The 23273-nt window shown below is 45.9% G+C and overlaps 1 protein-coding gene across 2 annotated transcripts in view; it reads right to left on the bottom strand.

The window, feature by feature from the left end:
• THOC2 (THO complex subunit 2) overlaps positions 1-23273 on the bottom strand; it is a 900323-nt gene that overhangs the window by 165145 nt on the left and 711905 nt on the right. Inside the window, exon 30 of one of the 2 annotated variants that reach the window (XM_069211944.1) lies at positions 12925-13030. In XM_069211944.1, the coding sequence (XP_069068045.1) occupies positions 12925-13030 (106 nt within the window). The remainder of the gene's footprint in view (positions 1-12924; positions 13031-23273) is intronic. The other variant, XM_069211952.1, reaches the window with a different exon arrangement.

Raw genomic sequence — 23273 nt, 5'->3', positions numbered from 1 at the left:
TACCCTGCACTTACAATGTCTAAGGTTTTGTTTAGACACTGTAGGGGTACCATGCTCATGCACTGGTACCCTCACCTATGGTATAGTGCACCCTGCCTTAGGGCTGTAAGGCCTGCTAGAGGGGTGTCTTACCTATACTGCATAGGCAGTGAGAGGCTGGCATGGCACCCTGAGGGGAGTGCCATGTCGACTTACTCGTTTTGTCCTCACTAGCACACACAAGCTGGCAAGCAGGGTGTCTGTGCTGAGTGAGGGGTCTCCAGGGTGGCATAAGACATGCTGCAGCCCTTAGAGACCTTCCTTGGTATCAGGGCCCTTGGTACTAGAAGTACCAGTTACAAGGGACTTATCTGGATGCCAGGGTCTGCCAATTGTGGATACAAAAGTACAGGTTAGGGAAAGAACACTGGTGCTGGGGCCTGGTTAGCAGGCCTCAGCACACTTTCAATTGTAAACATAGCATCAGCAAAGGCAAAAAGTCAGGGGGCAACCATGCCAAGGAGGCATTTCCTTACACATGCCAAGGAGGCATTTCCTTACAGTCCATGATTATCGCGTTTTGTGAGGAGGTTTGGAGAAGGGAGGGTTATCCTGCAGAATTGGTGACGGATAATGGTCCTCAATTCACTTCAAATGAATTTGAGGAGTATTTAATTTGTGGTGGGGCTAAACATGTTAGAACTGCAGTTGCACATCCTAGAGAGAATGGTTTAGTGGAAAGATTTAACAGTGTTGGGGGAAAATATTCAATTGTCACTTCAAAATGGTTTAGATTGGAAGACTGAATTAAAGCATTTGTTATGGAATTATCGTACAACACCCCATTCCTTGACGTTGGAAATGCCATTTATGTTATTTAAGGGCAGGAAACCATGTACTAAAGCTGTACCAGGGTGGATGGGAAGAGCAGGTAGGAGAAGTGTGGATGGCAAGAGCTTGCTGCATCGTGTGGAAATAATGCAACAAAAGTATGATGGAAGGTTGAAGGGTAAGATAAGGGTGTGCAAAATGGTGGTTGGTGATTGGGTGCGTACCAAATTGGTGCATGGTACGAAGAAGAGTTTGTTCAAATGGTCAGATCCTAAACGTGTAGTGGGAGTGAGACGGTATAGTGTGGATTAGGACGATGGTAGGAGATGGAATATGGGTAGTGTGGTTAAGTGTAGTGATCAAGAGATAAGAGTATGGTTGAGGACGCACCATGAGCAGGCAGAAGCAGTAAATAAGACAGATGAGTCCAGAAAAAAGGTTGGTTAAAAGGCCGGGGTATTTGAAGGATTACTACACAGTATAGTGTTGCTATAAAGATTACCAAATATTTTGTTGTTGTTGTTGTACATAGTTCATTTTAGCTTGTGTTCCATTTCCTAGTAGGATGTATTGTTATGTTGTTGATTAAGTTATAAGGGGGAAGATATGTTGTATTTATAATGTATATTGTGAAGAAGGTTGCTTGGCCACAGGGTTGAGAATTTAGAACTATGGAACAGTTTGTAAGGCAGATTGCAGTTGCTGCTGTGATCTACCAGGGTTTGGATGTCTTTATCTTTCAAGAACAATAAATCAAGAAATTAGGAAAAAAGAAGAAGTGTGACTTCTTTATATACAGAGCCAACTTCCTACAGGAACCTATTCACAATAGGAGATTTAAAGAGTGAGGGCTTATCAGGTAGCCTAAGAAAGGCTGAAATAGCTGATAAGTACCCTTTAAGGGTGCCTAAAGCAGAGCCCTGCTGGGCCAACGAAAGAATGAACAAAAGAACCTCAGATAGAGGAGTAGAGGGGGGGGGGGGGGGGATCATCAGATTTGTTGGTACACCATGCCACAAATTTATGCCAACAGCAGGCATATACCGTTTTGGTGGAGGGACATCTGGCTGCCAAGATAACATTGCAGAATTTGGGTGGTAGATCAAAAGTCATCAACTGCCGCCGCTGAATCTCCACACATGAAGGCAGACATTGGACAGTTCGGGTGGAGAACTGTCCCCTGTGGCTGCAACAGAAGATCCACCCGAAGAGGCAGTCTGAGTGGAGGATCGGTGGTCATGCTCAATAGCTCTGGACACCATACTCTCTGTGCCCAGTTCGGAGCCACCAATATAACTTTGGGCCCCGTCGTTCCTGATCTTCTTGAGAACTCTGGGCAGAAGTGGTATAGGCGGGAAGGCGTAAAGGAGACTGGAGTTCCACTCGAGATGAAAATCGTCACCGAGCGAGTGCCGCCTTGGAAACTCCAAAGTGAAAAACAGCTGACATTGCACGTTACTCCGGAGGCAAACAGATCTAACCAAGGCTCTTCCCACTGCTGAAAGAGAACTTTTGCCACCTCCGGATGGAGACACCGTTCGTGATCGGCTGTGCATTGACGGCTGAGTTCGTCCTCTCTGGTGTGGAGAGCCTGCCAGATGTTGAACCACCAGGGAAGTGCCCGATGATCCCTGCCATGTCCAGAGACGTGCCTTTTGACAAAGGGTCCAGGACCATACTCAACCCTGTTTGTTGCAGTACCAAATGGTGGTAATGTTACCGTGAACACTTGCACTACTTTCCCTTTGAGAGAGGGAAGAAATGCTTTCAAAGCAAGCCCGATCGCCTAGAGCTCTAGAAGACTGATATGGAGCCCATACTTCGCCAGAGACCAAAGGCCTCTGATATACACCTCTCCCATGTGGTCGCCCCCAACCCAGAAGTGACACATCTGTCACTATGGATAGAACTGGCTGGGGAAGAGAGGGAGGGATCTACCATTGAAACCAATGCGGATTTGAAAGCCACCACTGCAGGTCTTTCTCAGTCCCCTTTGATATCTGGACCATGTCTGGGAGTTTCCCCTTATGCCCTTATGACTTCAATTCCCACTGCAGAGCTCGCATATGCCATCTGGCATGTGTTACTAGCAGGATGCCATTAGGCCCAACAGCCTCATAGTCAGTCTCACCGAAACCCAAGGGTAGGAAAATGCCACTATTGGCATGGTCACCCCACACATTTTGCCTAGTGTTGATGACAGCTTTGATTAGAAGTGTGCTGGAACCCTGCTAACCAGGCCCCAGCACCAGTGTCCTTTACCTAAAACTATACCTTTGTTTCCACAATTGGCACAGCCCTGGCACACAGTTAAGTCCCTTGTAAAAGGTATCCTTGGTAAGTACAGGGTAGCCATACTGGGTATATGGTCTGGAAGTTTGTGTCCACTGCACCATAATGGCTACACTGAATACTGGGAAGTTTGGTATCAAACTTCTCAGAACAATAAACCCACACTGATGCCAGTGCTGGATTTATTGAAAAATGCACAGAGGGCATCTTAGAGATGCTCCCTGTATGTTAGCCCAACTGCTAGTGCAAGGCTGACTGGTCTGTGCCTGCCTGCCACTAAGAGAAGAGTTTCTGACCACATAGGGTGAGTGCCTTTGAGCACTCTGGTCAGAAACAAAGCATGTCCTGGGTGGAGGTGCTTCACACCTCCCCCTGCAGGAACTGTAACACCTGGTGGTGAGCCTCAAACGCTCAAACCTGGAGTTACAGTGCCCCAGGTCACTCCAGCTAGTGGAGATGCCCGCCCCCTGGACCAGCCCCCACTTTTGGTGGCAAGTCCAGAGGGATAATGAGAAAAACAAGGAGTCACCACTCCCTCAGCCAAGACCACCCCTAAGGTGTCCAGAGCTGAAGTGCTCCCCTCCTTGAGAAATCCTCCATCTTGCTTTGGAGGATTAGGGCCAATAGGGATAGGATGTGCCCCACTCACCAGAAGAGTGGGCACAAGGAGGGCGTAGCCAGCCTCAGGGACAGTACCCAGATTCCTGACCACCTCAAGAAAGGACTGCTGAGCTGAAAACCCAGCAGAGAAGAGAAGGAGACAACTGACTCGGCCCCAGCCCTACCAGCCTGTCTCCTACTTCGAAAAGCTGCAAGAAAAGAAGCAAGGCGTTCTACAGGACCAGCAACCCCTGAAAAGCCTCCAGGGAACTGCCTGCATCACTGAGGACCAAGTAACTCCAGTGGACAGCGGACCTGTCCAAAATGAAGAAAATAACTTTAAAGGGACTCCCATCTCACTCCAAAAGCGTGAGTCCAACTACTCTGCACCCGACGCCCCCGGCCTGTGTCTAAAGCAACCAACTATCCAGAGAGGACCCCCAGGCGACTGAGACGACATGTCCATCCTGGGTTAACCTCTCTACACCCCCACGAGAACGCCTGCAGAGGGAATCCCGAGGACCCTCCTGACCACGACTGCCCAGGACGAACATATCCGACGCCTGGAGAAGCACTGCATCCGCAGCCCACAGGTCCGAGAGAAACCGACCACCAGTGCAGCAACGACCAGCAGGCGGCCCTCACCCTTCCCCAGTCGGTGGCTTGCCCAAGAGACCCCCGTGCCCTGCCTGCAGCGCCTATGTGACCCTCGGGTCCCTCCATAGAGTTCTATTGAGAACCTGAAGCCCTGTTTGCACACTGCACCCAGCGGCCCCCGTGCCGCTGAGGGTGTAGTTTTTGTGCCTACTTGGGGCCCCTCCAATACTCTTCCAAACCCCCCTGGTCTGCTCTCCAACAATGTGGGTACATACCTGCAAGCAGACTGGAACCAGAGTACCCCCTGTCTCCATAGAGGCCCAGGGTATTTTGGCTCTTATTTGACCTCTGCACCTGACCAGCCCTGTGTTGCTGGGTGTTTGGGGTTACCCTGAACCCCCAACGATGGGCTACCTATGCCCCGGAGAATGAACCCCTAAGTGTGGTACTTACATCAGAAAATGTACTTTACTTATCTCCCCAAGGAACTGTAGAAAATTGCACAGTGTCCACTTTTAAAATAGCATTTTGCCATTTTAAAGAAAACTGTACAATATTGATTCTATTCAAAGTCCTAAGTACTAATATGCAAAGTACCCTTAATTTTATGTATGTAGCTGGTAAATGAATCTTATGGTTCTAGAAATAAATTAACATAAGAATATTTTTCTATATAGAAAACTATTGGCCTGGTGTTAAGTCATTGAGAGTGTGTTTTTATTTATTGCTGGTGTGTGTACAAGAACTGCTTAACACTACCCTGTGATAAACCTACTGGTCGACCACACTACCATAAATAGAGGATTAGTATTATCTATTATTGCCTCTTGGGGAACCCCTGGACTCTGTGCACACTATATCTCATTTTGATATAGTATATACAGAGCTAGATTCCTACACCAAGACAGAGGCTCAAAGATTGTAATCGTAGCCTTAATATCTTGGACTCGCTTTTTGGAAGGATAAGCCCAAAACTGCACTGTGTCCAGAACAGCTCCAATGAAGGGGAGCGTCTAAGAGAGAGTCAGGTATGATTTTCATGCGTTGATAGTGAACCCCAGCGTGTGCAGGAGGCTCGCCGTACTTTGAAGGTGGGAGATGACTTTCTGGGGCGAGTCTGCCTTCAACAGTCAGTCATCGAGGCAGGGGAAGACAGACGACTAACCCGCGCAGATGAGCTGCAACCACCGCCATCACTTTCATGAATGCCCAAGGGGTGCTGGTAAGGCTGAAGGTGAGCACGGTAAACTGATAGAGCTTGTGACCTACCACGAATTGCAGGAAACGTCTGTGGGCAGGCAGGATGAAAATGTGGAAATAAGCGTCCTGGAAGTCCAAAGCTATCATCCAGTCTCCTGGGTCTAAGGCAGACAGAACCTGAGCCAGGGCAAGCATTTTGAATTTCTCCTTGAGGAAGTAATTGAGGTCCCGAAGGTATAGGATAGGACGTAAGCCCTTGTCCTTTTTCGGCATCAGAAAGTAACGGGAATAACCACAATCTACTTCTGGCTCAGGGACCTTATCTATGGCTGCCTTGGCCAAGAGAGTGGAGACTTTCTGGCAGAGAAGTGGCAAATAATCCTCCGGAAGATGATTCCAAGGGGAGGGAATAACCCTTTCAAACTATCTGCAAAACCCACCTATCCGTAGTGATGGATTGCCAGTGGGGCAGGTGATGGCGGATCCTGCTGCCAACTGCATCGGAGTGACTGGACGGACTAGTAAGGTTTGGAGGCTGCAGCGGGGGCAGGGCCAGAATGGCCAGACCTCTAGTTCCCTGACCCCACGCAGGATTACGCGCCCTCGGGCACACAGCGACTTAACCGCATGAGCGGCATGGTGGCTGGGTTGGGGGCACGACAGGGAGCCCCTTCCGTAGCCACAAAAGGGTCGAAAGGCGGACTGTTGGGGACGAGGGGCAGCAGAAAGGCAAAGGAACCGAGCCGTAGCCCCTGGAGTCTTTGAATCTCTCCAAGGCTGAGTTCGCCTGGTCTCCAAAGAGACGTAAGCCATCAAAGGGCATGTCCACAAGAGACTGTTGGACATCCCCCGAAAAACCAGAAGTACGCAACCAGGAGTGATGTCTCCATGCCACCGTCATAGCAACCGATTTGCCCAGAGAGTCGGTCATGTCCAGCCCACATCAGATCGTGAACTTTGCTGCATCTCTCCAATCGGTGACCGCTTGGGAGACGATAGCACGGGCCTCCTCCGGTATCTGCAGCAGAACTTGCATGAAAGGCATGTGGTGTTCACCACATCGCGAGACTGGAGGAAGAAAACATCTTCCCAAATTGTTCCAGCCTTTTTGATTTCCTATCCTGGGGTGCGGAAAGGAATGCACCTGAGGAAGAGGAAGCCTGGATGACAAGACTCTCAGGCGTGGGGTGTTTGGACAGGAACTTAGGGTCGTTCGGGGCGGGCCGATGGCGTGCGATAGTCCTATTCACAGGAGCCCCTGTATTGGGTTAGGACAAAGTACCCAAAAGGACATCAGTGAGGGTGTTCATTGAAAGGTAAAAGGGGCTCAGATGTGGAAGCCTCTGGTTGAAGCACCTCTGTCAGGAGATTTGACCTGACCTGTACAGTGGGCAGCTCAAGGCCAAGGACCTCAGTCACCCTACTGACTACCATAGCATAAGTCGCTCCCTCCAATGTAGCCACAGTAGGAGGAGAAAGCATGTCAGCGTCTGGAGAAGTGTCAAGTCCACTGGCCTCACCCAATTCCTGTGCCCAGTCCAAAGACGGGTGTAAGGAAATGCCTCCTTGGCATGGTTACCCCCTGACTTTTTGCCTTTTGTTGATGCCAGTTATGATTGAAAGTGTACTGGCACCCTGCTAACCAGGCCCCAGCACCAGTGCTCTTTCCCTATACTGTACATTTGTTTCCACAATTGGCACAGCCCTGGCACACAGATACGCACCTTGTAAATGATACCCGTGGTACCAAGGGACCTGTGGCCGGGGAAGGTCTTCGAGGGCTGCAGCATGTATTATGCCACCCTGGGGACTCCTTACTCAGCACATGTACACTGCCTCACAGCTTGTGTGTGCTGGTGGGGAGAAAAAGACTAAGTCGACATGGCACTCCTCTCAGAGTGCCATGACCACAACCCACTACCTGTGGCATAGGTAAGTCACCCCTCTAGCAGGCCTTACAGCCCTAAGGCAGGGTGCACTATACCACAGGTGAAGACATAGCTGCATAAGCACTATCCCCCTACAGTGTCTAAGCCAATTCTAAGACATTGTAAGTGCAGGGTAGCCGTAAAGAGTATATGGTCTGGGAGTTAGACAAACACGAACTCCACAGTTCAATAATGGCTACACTGAATACTGGGAAGTTTGATATCAAACTTCGCAGCACAATAAATCCACACTGATGCCAGTGTGGGATTTATTAAGAAACGCACTCAGAGATCATCTTAGAGATGCCCCCTGTTTACCAGCTCAACTACTAGTGCTAGGCTGACCAGTTACAGCCAGCCTGCCACATCCAGACAGGTTTCTGGCAAAATGAGGTGAGTGTCTTTGTGTGCTGTGTGACCAGGAAGAAAGCCTGTCCTGGGTTGAGGTGCTTCACACCTCTCCCTGCAGGAACTGTAACATCTGGCGGCCTGTCTCCAGACTAAAAGTACCTGCAACAGCGACGCAACCAGCGACCTCTGAGGACTCAGAGGTCTGCCCTGCACCCAAAGGACCAAGAAACTCCAGAGGACAGCGACTCAGTTCAACCAACAAAGAAACAACCAACTTTAAAGGGACTCCAACCTCACTCCGGAAGCGCGAGTCCCGAACACTCTGCACCCGATGCCGCCGGCTCGTTTCCAGAAGAACCAACACTGCAGAGAGGACTCCCAGGCAACTCCAACGACGTGGACACCCTGAGATGACAGTCCTGCACCCGCACAGAGAACACAGGCTCCCCCGCAGCCCCCTGGCCCAAGAGAAACCAACTAGCGGTGCAGAAGTGACCAGCAGGTGGTCCTCATCGCTGCCCAGTCAGTGGCTGGCACGGAAAGCCCCCCTGTGCCCTCCCTGCATCGTCAGAGTGACCTCCGGGTCTCTCCGTTGATTTCAACCTAAAACCTGACACCTACTTCACACACTGCACCCTGCCACCCCGGTGCTGCTGATATGTAATTTGTGTGCCTGTTTGTGACCCCCCCCACCCCCTTCAACCCCCAGTGCTCTACAAAAGCCCCCTAGTCTGCTCCCCAAGGACACAGGTACTTTTCTGCTAGCAGACTGGAACTGGAGCACTCCTAGTCTCCTTAGGAGCCTATGTTATTTGGGCCCTACTTTGACCTCTGCACCTGACCAGCCCTGTGTTGCTGGTGTTGGGTGTTTGGGGTTGACTCGAACCCCCAACGGTGGGCTGCCTATGCCCTGGAGACTGAACTTTTAAGTGCTTTACTTACCTGATAAACTAACTTGTACTTACCTCCCCCAGGAACTGTTGATTTTTGCACTGTGCCCAATTTAAAAATAGCTTATTGACATTTTTGCAAAAACTGTGTACAGTAATGTTTTAATTCTAAGTTCCATATTTACCTATGCCAAGTACCTTACAATTTATGTACTTACTTGAATTCTGAATCTTGTGGTTCTAAAATAAATTAAGAAAGGAATATTTTTCTTTATAAAAACCTACTGGCCTGGAGTTAAATCTGAGTGTGTGTTCTCATGTATTGCCTGTGGGTGTACAACAAATGCTTAACACTACTCTCTGATAAACCTACTGCTCGACCACACTACCACAAAATAGAGCATTAGTATTATCTAATTTTGCCACTATCAACCTCTAAGGGGAACCCTTGGACTCTGTGCACACTATCTCTCACTTTGAGATAGTATATACACAGCCAACTTCATACAGTCAGGTAATCTCAGAACTGCAAAAAAAGTCTATGAATAATCTTTGAGGGTGCCCAAAGCAATGCCCTCCTGGGCCAAAGAAAGCATAAACAAAGAGGACCTCGGAAAGATAGAGTAGGATGCAGACTCTGTAAACACTATGTCAAAATTAGATGTAGTGTGCACAGAGTCCAGGGGTTCCCCAGAGGCTTAACAAAGGCTAAAGTAGATAATACTAATGCTCTCTTTTGTGCTAGTGTGGTCGAGCAGTTAGGCTTATCAGAAGTTAGTGCAAAGCAGGCAATAGATGAAGCACGCATTCATCGCTGGTCCTTCAGGATGCGTCACCTTTTGGTTGCAGGGCTTCAGAAGCTAGTGACAGACCTGTAGGGCTATGCAAAAGTCAGTTGGTGTCTTGAGTCTTCTATGCTGGGGGGTCGACTTAGCAGTCCTTTTTTTCTTCTTGAGGTCACCAGGAATCTAATGAGTTAGGTTCAGGGAGCCCTTAAATCCTGGATTTAGGAGTGTTACAGGGGTCAGTGGGCAGTAGCCAATGGCTACTGTCCCCGAGGGTGACTACACCCTTTCGGTGTCCATTCCCTTTGGGGAGGGGGACACAAACCTAACCCTATTGGTCCCTGTCCTCAAAACCAAGATGGAGGATTTTGCAAGGAAGAGGGTCACTTCAGCTCTGGACACCTTAAGGGTAGTCCCAGCTGAAGTGGTCACTTCTTGTTTTCCCTAATTTTCCTACCTGACTTGCAGCCGAAAGCAGGGCTTTGTCCAGGAGGCAGGCTTCTCCACTAGCTGGAGTGCCATGGGGCACTGTAACAAGAGGCCTGAGCCTTTAAGGCTCACTACTAGGTGTTCCAGTTCCTGCATGAGGGAGGTGTGAAGCACCTTCACCCAGTGCAGGCTTTGTTTCTGGTCACAGAGAGCACAAAGGCACTCACTCCATGTGGTCAGAAACATATCTGAAGTGGCAGGCTGACACAGACTGGTCAGTCCAGCACTAGAAGTATGGCTAAAATACAGGTGGCATCTCTAAGATGCCCTCTGGGTGCAGCTTTCAATAAATCCAACATTGGCATCAGTGTGGGTTTATTGTGCTGGGAAGCTGGATACAAAACTTCCCGGTCTTCAGTGAGGCCATTATGGAGCTGTATAGTTCGCAATGACAAACTCCCAGACCATATACTCAATATGGCTACACTGCACTTACAATGTCTAAGAATCGACTTAGACACTGTAGGGACATATTGCTCACACCTGTGATATAGTGCACCCTGCCTTAGGGCTGTAAGGCGTGCTTGAGGGTTGACTTACCTATGCCACAGGGAGTGGTTTGTGGACATGGCACCCCTCAGAGGGGTGCCATGTCAACTTGGTCTTTTTTTTTCCCCACCAGCACACACAAGCTGTAAAGGCACGTGTGCATGTGCTTGATGAGGGGTCCCCCAGGGTGGCATGATACATGCTGCAGACCTTTGGGACCTTCCCTGGCCACAGGGCCCGTTGTACCATGGGTACCTTTTACAAGGGACTTAACTGTGTGCCAGGGGTATGCCAATTCCATTCTTTTCAACCTGTTCCAAATTTTTGGAATCCCACTGCAAGGATGTGCTAAGGAAGGCTCGAGGTGATCATTTTGATGAGTAGGAGGTCCGGATGACTAGGCTCTCAGTTGACAGGTGAGTGGAGAGAAATGTCTGGTCATCCGGAGAGAGGAGAAATGCTGGGTCTCCCAGCCACCACTGAAAGTAGGAGAAGTGGTGGCCTTCTCCAATACTGCAAGGATGGGATTTGTGAGAACTTGGTTAAATGGTAGCAGAGGTTCTGGTGTGTTTCATTAACAAGTTCACGTTTCAGTGAGCAGGATACCCTTGGTCTCTTCTTAAGTGTTTTAAGTCCAGGGCTTCATAAACTTTTTTTTTTTATGACTGAGTGGCAGGAGACCTCTTGTGGCAGAAGCACAGTCGGGGAATCAAACTCCCTCTCTGGTGAAAAATCGACACCAATTGTGTCCCAAGAGTTATGAGGTCTGGGTACCTGGTGCAGAAATGTCTAGCATCATCATCATCAGTGCATTGACTTTGTTGAAGTGGGTAAGATTCACCAAAGAAACAGCCTCCTTTTCCATGAGACATTTTGCCTCCTTTCTCGAGCTGTAAAGCAGTGCAGGCATTTCCATTTGAGGCACAGGACCCGGGCAGACACCTGTTCTCGCAAGGAGGTTATGGCGCAGGCAACTGTGGAGAGGGCTGACTTAGCGCCTTAAACAATAAAGAAAAACAATAGAAGCTAAATCCTTCAGAAGGTGTAACTGGAAAGCCCGCAGCTGTTTAAGGTCAGAGGTTGCCATGTAACATACTTTCAACGAAATCGGCAAATCCTCCAAGGGTGATCGTTTGAAATATGGTCAACATTCCTTAAACTAGAAAGCCAAGGACCCCCGGTGTTCCAAGGCAATTATAATTTGGAAGTATCTGGGCTTCACTGTTGGTGGGGGATGAAATGTGACTTCGTCATTTGCACCAGAAGTCCGAAGTTGCAGTTCTAGAAATACACTGCCCACAATGTGCTTGTTTCATTTGGACAAGTTATGATGCATCTTGATGCAGAAAGAGTATGCATCAGTGCCTTAAGAGAGTGTCATACCATCGACATGCAGTATCTGCACCTCCACCTCAAACGTCAATAACGCAGCACTGCAATTATTAACTTTATTACTGAACAACAAAACCAAATACGATGAGAAGGAATGACCCGAAAAACAGAGTCTAGCTGCCAGAGCCTAAAAACTGTGGCATTGGCGAATAGGAAAACAGAAAATAAAAATCAGTAACCTACGCAGGGGACTGCACTCTGATGGAGACATGACATCACAGCTCTGCCAGTACAATCTGCTCAATGCCAGTACTGACAGTTTCAGATCTAATCTGAAGGTCCCATATTTCTTAAAATGAGACTTTAGGGCCAACAAGAAAGCTTCTTAAAAAAAAAAAAAGGGGGGGGGGTTTCAATAAATGTCTAGGACTTCACTTACAAAGTTAATTAGCAATACCATTGAGGAGACAAAGGCGAACTATTCCTTAACCCCTCCCACACCATGACTGCAATGCAATTCTTTCTTTATCAGATCTTAGCACTGAAGCTACTTCAAAAAAATCACAAAACTGTGTAAGACTACAATGCTTAGAAATATATGTTAAGAATAAATATTATGTAGAAAAGTGTTCGCTGGTTCTATTTTGCTTGGGAGAATATCAGATAATGAACGCAGAATAACATCCTGCGAAGTAGAAAATGTACTGCCTCTTTTTTTTTTTTTACCTGTTCAAAAAAAGCTTCACAACCCTCAGCGACACAAGGTACAAAAATATTCCGCCATGAGACAAGGAGCTCCTCTCAAGTATTGAGGGGGTACTTTTTCAAAAAGCCAGTCCTTCACTGTATCGAGTGAAGTGAAGAAAGTGAGCAGCCTGGCCATTAAGAAAAAACAAATATTTCCCACAATACAAACACTAGAGACAATGTCAAGGTATTTCTAAAGAGCACTGTAGATATTCACAAGTGGCTAAATGTTTAGGTCCCTTCCCTAACTTAGACATTTCATGCCTTAAAAGCAAGGAGTTACAGCTATAGGAGCTACATTTTTAATACTGCTGGCTTTGTTTGCCAAGGCTGAGAACACTAAGCCATTTGTACACTATCAAAAATAGCATGTATGTGCTGCCTAATTGGAAACCAAGGAGAAAAATACCTCACCTGTTTGAAGTGCTGCTTCCATTGCTAGAGCTTATTTTTGGAGTGACACCGGCAGCTTTAGCCATCATTTTCATAGCATTTTGGTTTTTTTCCTTTATTTTATCTGCTAAAATAGAAAGTAATCTCTTTAGAAGAATATTTTTGAGAGATTTTACTACTAACATGACAAGATACAACTTGGTATTCAAAAAAGAGAAATGCATAAAAAAGAATGATCTATATTTTTGCTTTTCTTGCATTATTTACTAGAGATTTTTTAGGGACGTTTACATTTCTTCTTTAACAGAAAAGTAAATGAATTTCGATTACACCTGGTGTCAGACATATCAACATAGATACATTCAGACTTTGCAAGTCTTAAGCGTTGTCTAACAGAACCTTAGAATATCAGTGATTTTAAACTGTTGCAATGCTACATTGACACTTACGAAAAATAAGGCCTATGAAAACAAGCTTTTCTTACAACGGCTGCTTCATACTTGATAATACTAAGACTGAACTATTTTTATTAAGTCAAGTGATAACTTACTGCCTACTCAAAAATCCAACTGGCAGGACCCATTTCTAGGGGCACAAAGCATGCAGGGGCTACTGGGCCCTCTGAGGAGGTTGAGGTCTTATACTCTTCCTGTACCAGGCACAACTTACTATGGATTCTGAGGAACTGGGCGAGGTACACCTTCGGCACCTGACTCTCAGGGAATACATGGCCTGAGTAGTCTAAGGCTCCCTCGGGTGAAGGGGAAGAAGTGTTGAAACCGGATAGTGAACACAGACTGACAACTCAAAATGCACACATGCAGCAGTAAATCCCTCACAATCTAGCCAAATACTCTTAGGAAAAAAGAAGGGTTTATTTTCCAGTGCTATCCACACAAAGGAAAATTACAGCATTCACAAACAATCACACAATTCTGCATAAGGTTGACGTTCTAGAGTTTATATGGCAGATCATTGTCCCACTCACCCCTAGCGTTAGCGATCGTGGCTATTTTCCATTCCTTATAGGTAACATCTAAGGTATGACCCACTAGTAGCCAGTCTCAAGAGTCCATCATGACTAACAAAGTCAACAGTGGTTCCAGCGCTACCAGACTAATTTTGCAACGAACATGGGCACAAAACCAGTCTTACCCGCACCTGCAAGTATAAGGCATTCAGAGTTCCCAAATGTGTCCCAACTGCAGATGCTCGCAATAGCGGAGTTCAGGGGAGTTGGCCGCATGTCTCTGCACTCAGTGGGTGCAGTGTGTCTGACTCACGGTCACAGTCCTGAAGCGGCTGGAGGCTCTCTGTGGCTTCTCCTGCAGGGTAAGTGTTCAGTTTGTTTACCAGTGGAGGGTGACTGGGTCCCTTGCCCAGGTGCTCCACAGAGTCCTCACATCTCTGGAGGGGGGAGGAAGGTGAATGTGTCTCAGTCCATGGTGATCCCAGTGAACCCTCTGACATTTCGGGTCACCACAACTCTCAGTCCACAGCCTCCTGCCTGATTGGCACAGTGAAAACCCTTCACTGCAGCCCCAACCAGCAAAGAGTTGCCGGTCACTGCTGCACTAGGCTATGTCTCTCACCGCACAACCGTCTGTTCCATGGCAGCCGCTCCTGGCATACGAGGTTGCCGCACAAGGCTACAGCCCTTACCGCATGGCAGTCTTTACCACAGTGGCCCCTCTTGGCATAAAGGGTCACCACCAACGCACAGGCTTCAGCCAGATCAACCCAGCATGGCACACAGCTCTATAAACTATGGCCCTTCCCCAGGCATATGGGGGTTGCAGACTGCCATTCACAGGGACACAACCCAATCAGTGCAGCAGCCGTTTCCTCACACATTGCACATTGAATCTACCTGTCAGGGCTCCCCACTGAACTTACAACCTCCAATGCTTTACTTTTCCTCACAGGGCAAGCAGGAAGGCGCTGGTGAACCATGCTTGAGAGCAGGTAGTCTTGGATTCGATGGGTAATGCCCCTTCAACCAGCACAGAGACTAGCAGGCCTTGGCCCACAGTCTTGGTCACAGACAGACGTCTTGCACAGCTTTCCTTACTCACACAGTCCCCGCTGGCTGCCTGGCTTGTGACAATGCTTAGGGTCTCAAACTACCCTTTCTTATTGTCCATTTCCAGATATCAAATGAGATTTAGAGCCTGAGTTGAGGTTCTACATCTTTTGAAGTGCCCACTTGTCTGCTCCCTTTTCTCTTCAAAAGCAGTCTGTTGCAGCAGGAATGAGTCCATAGTTGATTGTCCCACAGCACAGGCCATGGGAGTGACTGGTGTTTACACCTGGACGTCAGCCACAGTGATATGTGCACCGAAAGGTTAGTCCAGGGCCCCCAGCCCTGTTCTTTATAATTCTCTTTTCAGTTCTACCTCCTTAAGATGTGCCCAGACCCCTTGCTTGTGACCTCTCACTGAATCAAAGGGCACGCCTTGGAAGTGTATAGGGGAACCCTCACTCTTCCCTCACCCATGTCTCCCACCCAGCTTACAAGAATGGAGCAATACATAAATATGTCTTGGGAGGATTTCTCTACCTTCTCTCCATGCTTCACCATGCAGGTTTAGGTCTCCCAAAACAGAACCCAGGGCCCTCCATGCACTGTACCATCTACAGACACACATATACCCAAGTACATGCAAAGAGCATACACACACTACACAATAATGTACCCTTCTTGGACTGGACCACTCATAGGCACACATACACACAACAATTGCATTTAAGATGCTTGCACTGCCCAGCACTGTATACTTCATGTACAGTACCACTCATAAGCACATATATATATCGAGCATATGCATTTATCATGCACACACTGCATCTTTCGTGTATTGTACCACTCCAGCTACACATATACTGCGTAAATTAATTTATCCTACACGCACTGCATTCTTCAAGTACTGTACCACTCACAGGCACAAACATGCAGCACATGCATTTATTTTGCACACACTGCACAGTATTGCATTATCCCTGTATTGCAACCCTCCCAGGCACACATATAGTACAGATACACCACTTTGCGCTGAGCAGCACTTAACACCAAACCAATGTCAGGCCAAGTCTGAGTTAAGCAAACAGCAGAACTTTAAAAATGAGTAATCCTGTAGGCCTCAGTCCAGTAAGAAGTACCTCTTCACTCCTACTAATCACTACATGATACGCTGCCACACTGCACTTGTGCTGCTTAAATCCTAGTGAAGGCAGTAACCTTCCACCACTATGAGGGTAGCACTTTAGGCACACCTTTGGTCTAACAAGACAGTAATCCATGAGACAGGACTCTGTCATGAGGCACAGGCATGATCTGTGATTCCCTATGACAAAAACAGCAGTTTAGGGATGCAGACTTCAGCACCCAGGGCAGGGGTGCACGTCCATTACCATGCAGGGCACTTTTTCAGCCCAATAGCAACTTAACATCAATGTGCGATATTTGTTTTGCAACTTAATTTTTTGCAATGTAAAAACACAAAAAAACGCATGCTCCTTACAGCTGGTAAATACTACATTCAGCCATATAATAGTCAGCCAAAGTAGTTGTAACCTGGAATTCAGTTTTCCAAGTCAATGTGCAAAGAGGAAACACATGCATCTGCTCAAACAGAGATGCCATTAGGAAAGTCATGTTTTACTGTGGAATGAGAAATCTGTGGGTGTAAACATACAAACTCTGGTCAGTTGAGGGGACCTAAACAAAGACTGATCAGGAAAGCATATGGAAGCGTACTTTGCAGCCAAATATCCCCTCTATATAGAAACTGCCAATCCCTGCTGAAGGAGGGAGAACGAAGCACAGAACATTCAACATGTGAACTCAAAATGTCCCAAAACAATAGATAAACGTTTCCTCACACCAAGCATACAGAGTCATTTTGCAGGCTTCCATTAAGATTGCTTTTTTTCCTGCCATCTACTATGCAAACGTAATGCTCTCTAATTAGCACCACTCAATCCTCAAGCATTAAGTCTACTGCAAGAGCAGCTTTGCTCTTTCTAGGAGAGTAAGTGATGGCCAAACTTTGAACTCCAATAGATCTGTGCACCCAATCATGCTCACTCAGTGCAAAGCATTGGGGATCAGTTATGCACCATTCTCAAACATTTTCTGCAGCACTTGAACAATGAGTAGGATAGTAGGAAACACAAAGAAAGCCTTGTGTCTATCTAAATCAGACATCATCTTGGAAAGAGCCACATAGATTAAGTGCAGGGTGCACAAATGTGTACAGTTCCTGTTGAGGACCCAAGGCAAAGTTCAAAACAGAGATGTTCCACCTGAGAAATATCACATCCACCTCATAAGTTCCCATCTGTGGTCTTCCAGTGAAAACCAACTTAAGGAATCCACAATCATGTTCAACAAACCCACCATGTGTTGCCATCAGAAACACTCCGAGTGAAAGACCATTCCCCCAGAATCGGACCCTCATAGTCCAGGGTCCAGCACCTACTCTGGTTTATCTATTGAGCTAGTGGACCACAGTTGTGTTGTTCGAAGGAACTTGCACCATCAGGCACAAGGTGAAGGGAAACAACTTTTGCCTATATGGAGGGGAAAAAACTCCACCAGGCACGGTACAGTGATAGGATCCAAGTTTGCTCCCACCTATGGAAACCTATTCATGGGTTGGTATAAGAGGGAGCATGCCCAGTCCAGTCCCTTGTACTCCCCTGAAAAGAATGTGCTGGGAAAAAAAATACTTAGATGCTATTTTTATGATATGGAAAAGGACACAACGGGGACTTTTCATACATCATTAGAATCACAATGACAATTCATTTAATGTGTCTGAGTCTTACATCACTCCAAGAGAAAATAGTTTTATTAGATACTGAATTGTATGTATAAGGTAACATGTTACTGACAAGTATTTTTAAGAACAAACGCAGCCATAAATGCAATACTGCAAGCACAATCAACCCCTGCATGATAACAAAAGAACAACACTCCATATGGGGATTTCTCAGTTCTAAGAGAAACTGTAGCCTACTGACAGAATAGAAGGAGGAGAAGGGCATTATATCTCAAAGATTTGTAGGACAGAGAGTAAAGACTGGACACAGTAGAGATGCCCAGGAACAGAGAAAAGATCTGACCTACTACAGATGAGAAGAAAATCAGATAAAACAACAACATGCAGAGAGAACAAGGTTTATCACGGTGTATAGCAAGGATAATAGTTTTTAACTCTCTAGGTAAATATTGGTATTTACTTACAGCAGACTATGATTTGAAGAAAAACCCAACAGATAAATTGTGCCCTACTTATACCCAGGCACCCACTTTCAAGTTAATTCTGAGTCCTAGTGACACATTGAGATACATGATTCAAAACAAAGGAAAACAGGAAGTTATTCAGTGAATACCAGCATTCCGAACAATTATATTTATTGTATCAGGTATAGCTATGGTGTGCAGAATAAATGTTCTACAACGAGGAACCTCAAAGATGGAGGGAACACTTGAGAGCCATCAGGAACGCAGACAAACAATAGCCTAGTGTGACATTTTTAAGGAGAAACACCATGTATGTTGAAACACCTATTAAGTTCACGGAATTGAAAAAGTCAGAATTAAGAAAAGAGGTTGGGGTCTTAAAGCATTTAATGAGTGCCAGAGAAGGCGTTTGGATAGTTAAACTGTGAACTCTGACAAAAGGTTTGAATTCAGACAGGGAATATCATACGCTTTAATAAGCCACAGTCAGAAAATTATCATAATTCAGGAATGAAATATAAACTCTCCAACGCATACAAGGCTGACAGCTCGTCTGTAGTTGAGATTTTTTGTTAAGTTATGAGACCCGTTACTTAGTCCTGGACTATGTCATGACTTTACAACTCATTAGTGCAAGAGTTAGATCATGGCCTTTGCAGGTTATTTTCATCATTATTTATACCTTTATTACCATTTTTTATTTTGTTTTTACTTGTATGGAGATTAGCTATAGGGGAATTCTTTTGAGATTTTCTCAGGCTACACCTGTGTAAAAGCTTCAAGAGCAAGACATAATTCAGAGTAACAGATAGAATTTAGGATTGTAATTTAGTACTTTGGTAATGTGACTTCATTATAAAATAGTGATGAGTTAAATTTTGCCTATAGGCACTTCCCTAAGAGGTTTTAAGATTTTTCTGTAAAACTATCAGGATTGGTATAAAAAGACTGTCTGGTATGTACCTTGTTTTTTTCTGGATCAGAAATGTCATGAATTGGGAAGTTTTGGCTGTGTAGTGAGGGACAAAAGCCACTAAGGGGTTTGAATACTGGACTTTGTGGTCATTGCTACTTTACTGTTATAAGGAAATGCCCCTCTGTGTATGGCCATCCACAAACTTTTCGGCTGATACTGCTGGTTTTTCAACTCAGAATAAACTGAGGCCTACTAACAAAACCTCAGTGCCAGGACCCTAACCCTAGAGTGTACATTGAATTGGCTGTACCCAAATGGAAATGGAAAACTTACCTGTAAAGTCCATAGTATATAGTACCCTGGTACCCAGGGCATATAACCTAGATTGTCCCCAGGCTTAGCAGCACTGCAGAACTCAAGTAAAACAAGTACCCAAATGAGACTGACAAAGCATTCTTACACTGCTAGCCCGACTTTGCCATTAGAAACAATTGCAAAGCTACTACGCCCCCTGTACACCTGTATAAGTCACTACTCTGGCAGGCCCACGGAGTCCTAAGGAAGGTGCAACATATGACACAGGCAGGACATGTATTTCACATTTCCTTACAGTAAACACACAAAACTATTGTTTTTAATGTGGAACAGCATGGTCACCCTATCGGTGAGTATAGTATCACAGCTGTGCTAACTCCTGAAAGGTGCGACCAAAAGGGGCATTCCAGGGTATTTAACAACTCGTTACTTTACGCCTGACATACCTCGAGTCACAATTAATGTACCTTGTTGCAGTGTGCAACGTCTGCATAGCTGCTGCCTTTAGAAATCCACTCCCTTCCTGAGCATACATGGAATCTGTGCCACAAGACCGCTTTCTGCTCTCCTGGAGAGATGTGCCAGAGACTCTCAGGAAGGATAAAAATGAGGGACTGCAGACCAACGAGGTGTTACCTCTCTCCTGCACAAAGCCACTTGGGTGTTAGCCATAAAAAGCAAGCTTCAAAGGAGAAGCTGCCTTTGAAGGTCTGCAGGTGTGTCCACTAGGCTGTCGCATTGTTTAGACAGACAGGCTGGCACAGGGAGCAGAGGCAAAACAAGTTGCCAAACTGGTTCCCCAGGGCATGAAGCCCTAAGGTACCCACATCCCAGAGATGGGCTAGGAAGGTCTGAACATCCAGAGAGGACTCTTACCATCTTGGGTACCCTGGGACAGCCAAACGGTATAGGAAGAGATCAAGTGGGCGGGAACCTGGAATACTATTGGCTGCCAACCGCACCCTGCACTAAGGGCAACTTCTGAGCATAAGCATGGCACACCCTTGGCACCCAGACCTCAGATTTTGGCCGGCTTGGAAGAAGGACCGAAGGAGGACAGCAGTGCTGCACCAAAATACCAGCAAAGAGAGGCTATACTGTTGAAGGCTGCACCTGGTGGCTAGTGAAGAGAGGAACTGTGACTGCTGTATCCTCTTCAATGAGAAGCTGTCAGGTCAAGCCAAGAGACTCCAGGGCCAGCTGACTGGCTTCCCATTCTCAGCACAGGGACACAACAGCTGAAGGAGCCTGCTGAGGCAAGCTGGTACCTGCACAGCCATGCAGCCCCAAGGACCAAGTCCCCACGCACAGATTTGCAACCAAGTTCGCTGAGCCTGGGAGTGCTAATGGAGAGTTTCTGGGAATCTCAGAAGTTGAGTTATTGACCAGGGAGTATTGGCCTGTGACCACAACATTGGGCGACTGGTAGTCCAATGGTAACTGGGCTTTGACCAGACCTAAGAGGACCTTGTGGGACATTGAGAGAGCAACAAGGAGCCCCACACCATCTTTGTGGACCAATGAGCACCTGCAGAAGACCCCCATCAACTGCGTCGTATCCACAGCATCCTTAAAATACCTTCAGCATCCTTTATCCCATGCTTCAGGACCAATCCGCAGGAATCCATTGCAACACAGATAAAGTGTTGAATGACTGCTTCTTCTGTGGAGGTAACAGTTTGTAAGAACCTGGCTGGTCCCTCTGACCAGCTCCCTGTCGGCATTTAATGCCCAATACTTCTAACAGCCTGTCCAGACACCCAAGTTTTCTTTGAAAAAGTTTTTAAGCATTACATTTGTTCATTTCACCAAGGCTTGTTCGCGGTTGAGCGAAATTGCTTTGATTTATTATTGCTTGTAAAACGAATATTTCCTGAACCCTCTGGTGGAACTTTTTAATTCTAGTGTCTAAATTATTACAGTTTATTTTTACAAATTGGTGTTGGATTTCTTGAGTGTTGTGTCAATTTCTTCTTCAATAGTTTTGGTGCTCTTTAAATGCTTTACACCTGATTCTGTTATGCAAGACTTGTGGTTCATTGACACATCTACACAGGGTTGAGCTGAGGGTTTGACAGACCAAATCTAAAGCTTATAAAGGGGTTTCGTAAGTATTACACAGTGAGTTTGCACAACTACACCACATTTCCCCACAATTGTTGTTTTTCTGTATTGCGGTTTGGTAATGATTTTTAAACAAGTCAATACATTTTTTGTGCTGGATTAGGCTGAAGCAAACTATATGATTCAATATCGGCATAAATATGGAGCATGTTTTCTCATATTCACCAGAAATAGTCTTTGCTGTTCCGGGTGAGACTGCATGATATTTTGTTGATAGAGGATGCACAGAGTATAAAAATCCCAGCCAAACTGGCGGTGCATCCTTCAGAAGTTTGTTGGTTGGCAGAAAGCAAAGTCAGTCTTTTACTACTGGGAAGTTAGCTTGTTAAAATCTAGGTGACAATTTTGGAATCAAAATGTTTGGAGCTGGGATTAACAAGTTGTGCAGTTATGTCTTTTTAATTTTGTGTTTTTTTTTAGATTCCATACATTAGGGGAGTTGAGAAATAACTGATTCTGTGTACCAATGACTCCTTACACATAGGTGGTTCTATAGTCTGGGGCTTAAGCGTCTCCAGTTTTAGGTGTAAATAATTGTACTTTAAGATAGGATACACATCACATGGATTATTTATTTTAATGACTAGATATGTAAGGAGAGTTTTTCAAATATATCAGACAAAATGAAAGGACATATGTCCCTACCTGCTTTTTTGTGAATGATATGGGTCAAGGATAGCAATTTAGAATTGGATCTGAAACATGAAAAGAATTATGAAAGCGTTGGTTTATATGGTTGGACTTTCTTTATTTGTAAATAGGGTGTGAATGCAACTTAAGACCTAATGATATTGTAGTTTGTTTACAGCCTTGAAGAAGGGGAAAGCCCTGAAACACATATTGGCTGTATTTTTACCCTCATCCTGAGAAATGTAATGAATTAATGAAACTGAAAATTGTTATACCATCCAATAAAGAAATCATTTGAATTGGAACACAAATAGAATTATACTTTTAAATTTATATTCAACCTCCTTTGTGGATACTAAGAACTCTGCAACGTGCCATTAGGGTATTGGTGCAAGAGGAAGTAAAGTGCAGGGCTGACAATCCTTTTTACCCTACAACTAGTACAAGGCGAAGGGATGAAATGTCTTCAGTGCTAGGCTTAAGGCCTGCAGCTCCAGCACAATGATGTGCAGCCACGTTTGCAAGGATCAAAACGTCACACTGTATTCTGTCCGATATAAGGAGTAAATTCTCATACCTCCTTACCTCAAGAGAACTACTTTAATAATGAAAATGTCACTTACCCAGTGTACATCTGTTCGTGGCATCAGTCGCAGTAGATTCGCATGTTCTGCAATAGCTCGCCATCTGGTGTTGGGCCGGAGTGTTACAAGTTGTTTTTCTTCGAAGAAGTCTTTCGAGTCACGGGACCGAGTGACTCCTCCTTTTGTCTCCATTGCGCATGGGCGTCGACTCCATCTTCGATTGTTTTTCCCCGCAGAGGGTGAGGTAGGAGTTGAATTGTAGTAATAGTGCCCATGCAATGGAGTGACTAAGTATGCACCTATTTAAGGTTGAGATGATACATATATAAATAATTGAAGGTAACTTCCAAACTGCTACAGGCTCCCGGGGAGGCGGGTGGGCACATGCGAATCTACTGCGACTGATGCCACGAACAGATGTACACTGGGTAAGTGACATTTTCAGTTCGATGGCATCTGTCGCTGTAGATACGCATGTTCTGCATAGACTAGTAAGCAGTTATTTCCCCAAAAGCGGTGGATCAGCCTGTAGGAGTGGAAGTAGTTTGAAATA

This window comes from Pleurodeles waltl, chromosome 2_1 (genome assembly GCF_031143425.1).
Source record: "Pleurodeles waltl isolate 20211129_DDA chromosome 2_1, aPleWal1.hap1.20221129, whole genome shotgun sequence".
Taxonomy (NCBI): Eukaryota; Metazoa; Chordata; class Amphibia; order Caudata; family Salamandridae; genus Pleurodeles; species Pleurodeles waltl.
Note: the sequence above shows the minus strand (reverse complement) of the source record. Positions and strands in the feature narration are given on the sequence as shown.